The sequence below is a fragment of the Alosa alosa genome, chromosome 20 (assembly GCF_017589495.1).
Source record: "Alosa alosa isolate M-15738 ecotype Scorff River chromosome 20, AALO_Geno_1.1, whole genome shotgun sequence".
NCBI lineage: Eukaryota > Metazoa > Chordata > Actinopteri > Clupeiformes > Clupeidae > Alosa > Alosa alosa.
The window spans coordinates 442,501-452,500 of NC_063208.1; the positions used below are offsets into that span (position 1 = coordinate 442,501).

At 43.4% G+C, this 10,000-nt stretch overlaps 1 protein-coding gene across 2 annotated transcripts in view; it reads right to left on the reverse strand.

Moving 5' to 3' along the window:
• Positions 1 to 10,000, reverse strand: part of LOC125284791 (retinoic acid receptor alpha-A-like) — a 197,434-nt gene that overhangs the window by 158,149 nt on the left and 29,285 nt on the right. For both annotated transcript variants that reach the window (XR_007191935.1, XM_048228913.1), the window contains exon 2: positions 6,641 to 6,789. Coding sequence is in view for 1 of the 2 variants with exons in the window: in XM_048228913.1 (XP_048084870.1) it covers positions 6,641 to 6,789 (149 nt within the window). In the remaining variant the exon portion in view is untranslated. The remainder of the gene's footprint in view (positions 1 to 6,640; positions 6,790 to 10,000) is intronic.

The following is a 10,000-nucleotide window of genomic DNA, read 5'->3' on the forward strand; positions in this document are numbered from 1 at the left end:
GAGTGTCTCTAACGCTGTTGATTTTGTCATGGTAGAAAGCAGTGTTAGCAGCAGTGATGCTGGCTGAGAGAGGAGGTCAGGAGTGTCTGTAGGCTGTTGATTTTGTCATGGTAGAAAGCAGTTTAGCAGCAGAAATGGTAGAGGTCAGGATGTGTCTGTCAGGAGCTGTTGATTTTGTCATGGTAGAAAGCAGTCTTAGCAGCAGTGATGCTGGCTGAGAAGGAGGTCAGGAGTGTCTGTAAGCTGTTGATTTTGTCATGGTAGAAAGCAGTCTTAGCAGCAGTGATGCTGGCTGAGAAGGAGGTCAGGAGTGTCTGCTTAAGCTGTTGATTTTGTCATGGTAGAAAGCAGTCTTAGCAGCAGTGATGCTGGCTGAGAAGGAGGTCAGGAGTGTCTGTAGCGCTGTTGATTTTGTCATGGTAGAAAGCAGTCTTAGCAGCAGTGATGCTGGCTGAGAAGGAGGTCAGGAGTGTCTGTAAGCTGTTGATTTTGTCATGGTAGAAAGCAGTCTTAGCAGCAGTGATGCTGGCTGAGAAGGAGGTCAGGAGTGTCTCTGTGGCTGTTGATTTTCGTCATGGTAAGCAGTGTTGTGATGCTGGCTGAGAAAGGAGGTCAGGATGTCTGTCATTTTGTCATGGTAGAAAGCAGTGTTAGCAGCAATGATGCTGGCTGAGAAGGAGGGTCAGGGAGTGTCTCTAAGCTGTTGATTTTGTCATGGTGAGTGTTAGGCAGTGATGCTGGCTGAGAAGGAGGTCAGGAGTGTCTGTAGCGCTGTTGATTTTGTCATGGTAGAAAGCAGTCTTAGCAGCAGTGATGCTGGCTGAGAAGGAGGTCAGGAGTGTCTGTAGCGCTGTTGATTTTGTCATGGTAGAAAGCAGTGTTAGCAGCAGTGATCAGGAGTGTCTGGTAGTTTTGAGGTCGTCCCGCTAGTTTGGATTTGTGCCATTTCCTCTCCAGCTGCTCTGAGTTTGGTGCGCTCCGATCCCGAGGGTATCATTTAGCCATGGATGAGAATGTTTGGATCGAGCTGGCCTTTGTGGTAAGAGGGCACAGCTCGTCTGGACACGAGGTCAGTGTGGAGCAGAGCGAAGTCAGTGGCTTCATTAACCTCCAGAGAGGAGAAGGTGTTGAGTGGAGGTAGAGCGGAGGCAACCACAGAGGAGAAGTCTCGGGGGAGACAGGTTCGGATGTTGCGGGCGAACGTGACCATCGGCTGAGGAGCCGGAGGCTGTTCTGACAGGCTGACGTTGAACTGGATGAAGAAGTGGTCAGAAAGATGGAGAGGCGTCACCATGAGGGTGTCTGTGCTGCAGTTCCGAGTGAAGATCAAGTCAAGCTCTTTGCCAGCTTTGTGAGTCGGTGGGCTTTGAACCAGTTCGAGGTCAAAGGAGTGGACCAGGGCCAAAAAGTCCGCTGAGCCTGGGGCATCTAAGTGGATGTTCATATCACCGAGAACAAGAAGCGGACAGTCATGCTCCAGGGATGGAGGATAGCAGAGTGTCAAGTTCGTCAATAAAGTCGCCTAGTTGGCCTGGAGGGCGGTAGATGACCAGCACGTAGAGTTTTGCTGGGGCGATCACTGTGATGGCATGGAATTCGAATGAGACATATTTGTTTGAAGGCAGTAGCGGGGTGAATTTCCATTTGTTGGAGATCAGCAGGCCCGTCCGCCTCCCTCGTCCAGATAGGCGAGGGGTGTGGGATAGTGTAAGGTTAGTGGAGAGTGCAGCTGGGGTGGCAGTGTTCTCTGGTTTGATCCAAGTCTCAGTGAGAGCAAGGAGTTCCAATGAAAGGTGGTTGGCATAGCCAGCTATGAAGTCGGTTTTGTTGACTGCGGATTGACAGTTCCACAAGCCCATGGAGAAGGAGGTTTCTGTCGGTGAGGACCGTTTAAGTTCCTGGAGGTGAAGGGGATTTCTGCCCCTTTTGGCATGATGCCGTTTTCTGCAATGGCCGGTGATAACAGATATGGTGGAACGGCACATTTTGCCTTTGTCGGTGAACTTGCACAGGTAAACTTGCTTGTCTTGACCGTGTCCGTCTTAAACGCGGCTGGCTTAAACGAGGGCTGCCGCTTATGCTGCCGCTTCAGCAGCAGCCACTATTTTTATTCTGCTAGGAATTGCATGCAGCTGTCCTCCTGTCTCACTAATGATGCATCAGCGTAGACCGCCCTCTGACGTTCGCACAGCTTAGATTGTTCAAAAGGGTGTTAATTACTGTCAACTGAAAGTCTGCTCGCTCACACCGACCCGAAACTCACAGTTTCAAGTAGCCTCCTCCCTCAGCTGTTCCCAAACGCCCAGAGTCCAATTCTAACAATTGGAGAGGATTTGGTACGTTGGAGAGGATCTGGTACGTTACCATAGCGCCCAATACACATCTGGTATGTTACCATAGCGCCCAATACACATCTGGTATGTTACCATAGCGCCCTATACACATAGCGCCCTATACACATGTGGTATGTTACCATAGCGCCCAAAACACATCTGGTACTGATGGATGGTGGAAAGATACTGGGCTAGATCACATAAAGTCCCAGAGGACAAACACTGGCTGATCTGGTGAACATGAGAGTGAAGGATTGTAGCTTCCACCTATCCTACCTGCAGCATTGTGATGTTTTGGTCCAGGTACATATGTCAGGGTGATTGTCATCTGTCCAAACTCCCTTGGTAGGTAGAAAGGCCGAAACGATACATTTGAAAGTGTGATAGTAGAGAGAGTTAAGCGATCACACGTTTGAAAGTGTGATAGTAGGGAGAGTTAAGTGCTCACACGTTTGAAAGTGTGATAGTAGAGAGAGTTAAGCGATCACATGTTTAAAAGTGTGATAGTAGAGAGAGTTAAGTGATCACACGTTTGAAAGTGTGATAGTAGAGAGAGTTAAGTGATCACACGTTTGAAAGTGTGATAGTAGGGAGCCGCGTCTCCTCAACGTAGCTCACCCTCCTTGTCTCGAATCCCTTTTCTTTGTCCTTGTTTTTGTTCTAGGTGTTTTCCACTGTCCCTTGCGTCTCGGTACAATCCATGGGAATATGATGTTCAAAAGGACCGGCCTGAAGTGTCAGACAGCTGACAGACCGGCCAACAGCTGATCATATGTATCCAAGCATTAAATAATTCCATATTTCTGGACTTCTTGTTATTGTCCATAAGCTAGTTACATTCACGGGCTAGACAGGGTTAAGAAACGCACAAACAGAGACGGTTGATAAAGCGAGACGATTCATAAGAGGGTAAATTCTGGCGAGGTCCTGTAAGGCCAGAATCATGTAAGATCAATGTGAAGCATCAAGTACTGAACCAGTAAGGCCAGAATCATGTAAGATCAATGTGAAGCACCTAAGTACTGAACCAGTAAGGCAGATTAACACATGGGATGTCTTGGTGTCACCATTACATTGTGTTCCCATGAGCCTTTGCAAGAAGACCACTGAGATAATCACACAGCTAACAGTGTTAGCAAAGTTTGGAGGGGATGATGGTGTTGAATGCTGAGCTGAAGTCAATGAACAGCATTCTCACACAGGTGTTGCTGTTGTCCAGGTGGGACAGGGCAGAGTGAAGTGCTGTAGAGATGGCATCCTCTGTGCTCCTGTGCTCCCAACCAGAAGCTGTTCCTTCAGATCTTATCTGATCTCAGACCTCCTATCTTATAGAGATGGCATCCTCTGTGCTCCTGTGCTCCCAACCAGAAGCAGTTCCTTCAGATCTTATCTGATCTCTGACCTCCTATCTTATCTTAACTTAGGAAAACTGTAACTGTCAATTACATTTTTAAATCGGCAATCGTCCTTTCATGCCTGTATCTATGCTTAGAATGTATACACGACTGCCTCTAATCTATGCTTAAAATGTCAGTGTTACAAGACGTTGTTCTAAAGAATCTTTGACAGTTGGTTGCTCAAGATAGACAGACCATAGTCAGAGACGGTTGATAAAGCGAGACGATTCATAAGAGGGTCAATTCTGGCACGCTGTGACGTGGGGTTCGAAGCTGTCACGCCCATTTAGGAGTCTAGCGGGAGGTCCAGTGTCTATGTATTCCTATGGGAAAAATGAACATTTTCACAGAATATGACCAATCCCTTAGCCCTACATTCAGCGATGTAAGTTTTGAACCCATTTTTTACAAGCCACATGTCTTCCTAACATTCCGACATAGTGAAACAGTATTTTCCAACGAAACAAATAAAAGACAAAAATAGCTTTGTTCGTGATCTGTCACTGTCTCCTCAAAGCTCTGGTGCACAGCCACCTGTTCTCAGAGGCTCTAGACTCAGAGATGGTTGATAAACTAACCTAAGTAAAATATGTTTTGCTAGAACTAGTAGACTACCACAAGCGTGCTGAACAGATGTTATTTCAGGTTAGTTTGCAACAATATATATAGTTTAACTGTCCTTAGCTGCTAGCTAGCTAGCAAACATTCCCATTCACTCACTGTTTACTGTGCTAACATTAGCTAGCTTTTGGTTAAACAACATGAAATTATTCATTCCGTGTCAAAAAGTGTGTTTGTGTGTGTCACACAAAACAATGACTGTAAAATAGTATACAAATTATATTTATATGTTATGTGTGCTTATTCAGAGAAAAGTTTATGTTTTGACACCCTACTTAGGAGTCCTGAACTAGTGCCATTTCGTTCCATTGGTGAATCGTCTTATGATTCATCTTAGTTAACTATAGAATCCTTTGGTACAAACAAACAAACCACCACCGTGAGGCAATGGGTCACATAACAGTGACGCCTGGCGCCCTGAAGAGTGTGTGTGTGTGTGTGCGTGTGTGTGTCTGTGTGTTGACTTTAAGCACATCATTGAGACCATCTCTGAGAAGAGGTGAGATTTTGATGAAGCAAGAGTGAAAAGATTGATGATTTTAACTGTGTGTGTATGTTGAGTGGGAACATTGGGTTTCCAACATGCTTTTCATGACATTGATGATCTAAACATAATTTTTCAATTTATTTGTAGAGTGTGCAGAATGTAAAATGTGTTTTGCCATCTACAGGAACTTTTGTGTTATTAGCACACGAAGATTGACTGAAATATGAAGGAATATTTTATTTCTACACATAGCGTAGCCTACCCGCGCTATGCAAGATGGCTTCTAGGCTACCACATAACAGTGGGAGCTAGTATGATTCGCATGACACAGACACAAACACTCTGACTCCTGTCTCCTGAATTTGAACACTCCTCTAGTTTCTCTCAACAGGGCTACATGGAACGTTAGATCTTTCATGTGATGAGGACCCAACACCCATTTTAATGATATTTTATTTTCGAGGGCTTTTAAAATGAATTAGTATTAGCCTACTACACGTTCGTCAGAGCCATGCCATTGGATGAATATGTATTGCACAATGCTCCAGATTAGCCACTCCGGGCACTAGTATAATGAATATGTGTTGCACTAGCATAATGAATATGTGTTGCACTAGCATAATGAATATGTGTTGCACAATGCTCACAATTAGCCACTCCGCCACACAGCATAAACACTGTACGATGCACACATGCTCCGAACCGAATGCGGTTCAGTTTTTTCAGTGTGTGTGTGTGTGTGTGTATGTGTGTGAGGAGGGGGGGGGGTTCTATGATTCTCAACAGTTCTCATCACTCCAGTAAGGGAACTTTAAGGGAACTTTTCCCAGTTCACGTCTCTCCAGTAAGGAACTTTAAGGGAAAAGTTCAGTTCTCTTCACTTTTCAGTCACTGTGTGCTGTGTGTGACCCAACCCATTCCCCTACTGATAACCCAGCTCTGACCCAGCCCTGACCCAATCACAGAGAGAGAGAGACAGGGAGAGACAGAGGGAAAGAGAGAGAGACAGAGGGAGAGAGAGGGAGAGAAAATGGGAAGAGAGAGAAATGGAGAGAAAGAGAGAAACTCCAGAGCCCAGAGAGGGCTTAGTCCCGGATCAGAACACACAGACGGTCACAGATGGAGAAAGTGACAGCAGTGTGTATGTGTGTGTGTGTGTGTCTGTCTGTCTGTCTGTCTGTGTTGATGTGTGTGTGTGTGTGTGTGTCTGTCTGTCTGTCTGTCTGTGTGTGTGTGTGTGTGTGTGTGTGTGTCTGTCTGTTCTGTCTGTGTTGATGTGTGTGTGTGTGTGTGTGTATGTGTGTGTGTGTGTGTATGTGTGTGTGTGTGTCTGTCTGTTCTGTCTGTGTTGATGTGTGTGTGTGTGTGTGTGTGTGTGTGTGTGTGTGTGTGTGTGTATGTGTATGTGTGTGTGTGTATGTGTGTGTGTGTGTGTGTGTGTGTATAGCTTGCAGCCATCACTGCTGTGTAGCTGTACAGCTGATCTCAACACACACTCACTGATAAGTTTGAATACACTCACAACACAAACTCTCACTCTCACAAACACACACACACACACAAACTATCTCTCTCACACACACGCAAACTCTCTCTCTCACACACACACACACACACGCAAACTCTCTCTCTCTCACACACACACACACAGTAAGTGAAGAGATCGTTGCCACACTGTGTGAATTATTTAGCAGAAGGCCCTAGAGATGTGTGTGTGTGTGTGTGGTTGTAATAGAGATAGAAAGTGTATGAGTATGGGTGGGTGTGTGTGTGTGTGTGTGTGTGTGTGTGTGTGGCCTTACCTTGCATCCCTCGCATGCGCTGACTCCATAGTGGTAGCCTGAGGACTTGTCCTGGCAGACGAAGCAGGGTTTGTAGACCCGGGGGGGCGCCAGGGGGGAGGGGGGGCTCGGGACCAGCTCCTCCGAACTAGTGCTCTGGGTCTCGATTGCTGCAACACACCACACCAACAACACAGGAACCATGAGACTACTGCACCACAAGAACCACACAGGAACCATGAGACTACTGCACCACAAGAACAACACAGGAACCATGAGAGGAACCACCAGCTCAGTGCCTGGTTTCTTCCACACACACACACACACACACACATCAGTGCAGATCAGTGCCTGGGTTCTTCCGCACACACACACACATCAGTGCAGATCAGTGCCTGGGTTCTTACACACACACACACACATCAGTGCAGCTCAGTGCCTGGTTTCTTCCACACACACACACATCAGTGCAGATCAGTGCCTGGTTTCTTCCACACACACACACACATCAGTGCAGCTCAGTGCCTGGTTTCTTCCACACACACACACACACATCAGTGCAGCTCAGTGCCTGAATTTGTGGCCAAATAGTTCAGTCTTTACGCTCAAAGGAACTCTGGATCTCATTCATAGTGGAACTCTGGATCTCATTCATAGTGACCATTGGGTCCTTGGTTACCTGTCTGACCAAGGCCCTTCATCCCAAATTACTCAGTTAGGCTGAGCGGCCAAATCTAGGAAGACTGTTGGTTGTTCCAAACTTTTCCATTTGAGAATGATGGAGGCTACCGTGCTCTTGGGCACTTTCAATGCTGCAGAAATGTTCTTGTAACCTTCCCCAGATCTGTGTCTTCACACAACCCTGTCTTGCAGGTCTACGGACAATTCTCTCGACCTTGTGGCTTGGTTTTCACTCTGACACACACCATCAACTGTGAGGCCTTATATAAAGAGATGTGTTCCTCTCCTAATAATGTCCAGTGGATTCATGTAGGCGCAGGTGGACTCCAATCGAGTTGTAGAGGCATCTCAAGGGCCATTATTAGAAGTAGGATGCACCAGAGCTCAATGGCAAGTGTCATAACAGAAAATGTAAATACTTATGTAAATTGAATATTTCAGTCTTTTATTTTCTATACATTTACAAAACACTCCAAACACCTGCTTTTTTGTGGGGTGTTGGAGTATTCTGTGTAGATTGATGAGAAAAGATAAATAGTTGAATCCATTTTAAGACGGGCAGCCCCACAACACATAACAAAATGTGGAAAAAGTGAAAGACTGTGAATGCTTTCTGTATCTAATAATTATAATGCACTGCTAATAATTATAATGCACTGCTAATATCTAGCCTTTAACTGCACTGTATCTAATAATTATAATGCACTGCTAATAATTATAATGCACTGCTAATATCTAGCCTTTAACTGCACTGTATCTAATAATTATAATGCACTGCTAATATCTAGCCTTTAACTGCACTGTATCTAATAATTATAATGCACTGTATCTAATAATTATAATGCACTGCTAATATCTAGCCTTTAACTGCACTGTATCTAATAATTATAATGCACTGTATCTAATAATTATAATGCACTGCTAATATCTAGCCTTTAACTGCACTGTATCTAATAATTATAATGCACTGCTAATATCTAGCCTTTAACTGCACTGTATCTAATAATTATAATGCACTGTATCTAATAATTATAATGCACTGCTAATATCTAGCCTTTAACTGCACTGTATCTAATAATTATAATGCACTGCTAATATCTAGCCTTTAACTGCACTGTATCTAATAATTATAATGCACTGTATCTAATAATTATAATGCACTGCTAATATCTAGCCTTTAACTGCACTGTATCTAATAATTATAATGCACTGCTAAGTAGAAGTTATACTAAGTAAGGAATTATAATTTAAGGCTAAGTTAAACCTTAAATCTACTTTACACTAATAGAGTAAGTTATATATTAAATAAAGTAGAAGTCATATTGTGTTTAGTAATCAGTAACACTTTACTTGAAAGTATCTAAATAAGAGTGACATGACACTGTATTATTATAGCCAAGTCATAAATGTTTATGACTTCTGTCATTAAGTGTCATTCATTTTTGGTCATGACAATGACATTTGACATTGTTTAGGTTGTCTTGATTATGACAACTTGACATTAATCATAGTGACATTACCAGAAGTTGTCTTGGTCATGACAAGTTGACATTAAATATGTTTGGGATGTCCTTGTGATGACAACTTGACATTAACCAGGATGACATTACCAGAAGATGTATTTGTCATGACAGCTTGACATTACATTTGTTTGGAGTGTCATTATTAAGACAACTTGACATTAAACAGGGTGACATTACCAGAGGATGTCTTTGTCATGACAACTTGACATGTACAAGGTTACTGACCAATTCTAGCACTTGGTCAGATACAGCAGATATGTGACAGGATATTTCACAAATATGGCTGTCATGACACTAATATGACAGTGTAATGGGTAGATTCTTAGACCTTCCTAACACATTATCACGTGATGTACAAATCTTTGTTAAGGCTTGTTTTGTAACACGATGACCAAGCTCAACACTCACACCCAGGAATTAAACAAGAAAGCAGTTTAATAAATGAACATTGTACAGAAACAGTTTAGAAATTCAAATAGGTCATGAAATCAATACTCCATGTTAAAAACCAAATCAAACGGTTTAAAACCACTGGGTCATGTTGAGTGGACTATTGATATCTCACAAGCTGCTAGATTCTATTCAAGATGGGGAACGTTTTTAGCCTACAGTAGGTAACTAGCACTTAAAGTACTAGCTAACCTGTTCTAAGTAACCTAGCTAAAGTTAGCTATGGTTAGCTACAGCTATTTCAGCTATTTATTATATAAGACTGACTTATAGGAAAACAACTGCCAGAGATAGACCTATATTTCCACAGAAAAATAAAGTTCTAACATGCTTGGTTTAAATTACCCCTTCTTTCTTCTTCAAAGAACTTCGCTCCAGTAGTGGTATGTGTCTCTCCTTCGTAAATTTGAGATTCCCTCTGAATTTTGAAATATGCGTCAATACGATCGGATCCTAGTAGCAGGTTGATAAAGGATCTTTGGTAGTAGGCAGCAGAGCAGAATGTCACGAATGCAACAGTACAGTAGCTTTGTTGTGGCAAATGTAATGGTTCGAACCGGCAACCCTCCGGTTATGTCCGAAGCGCTAACCAGTAGGCCACGGCTGCCCCTAAATAATAAAAAAATAGTACCACTTTACCTAATTTATGTCATAATGGTGTTGTAGGTGCCAAATGTCTGTCATTGAATTTATGTTTAATTAATAGTTATTTTGAAATGTAATATGT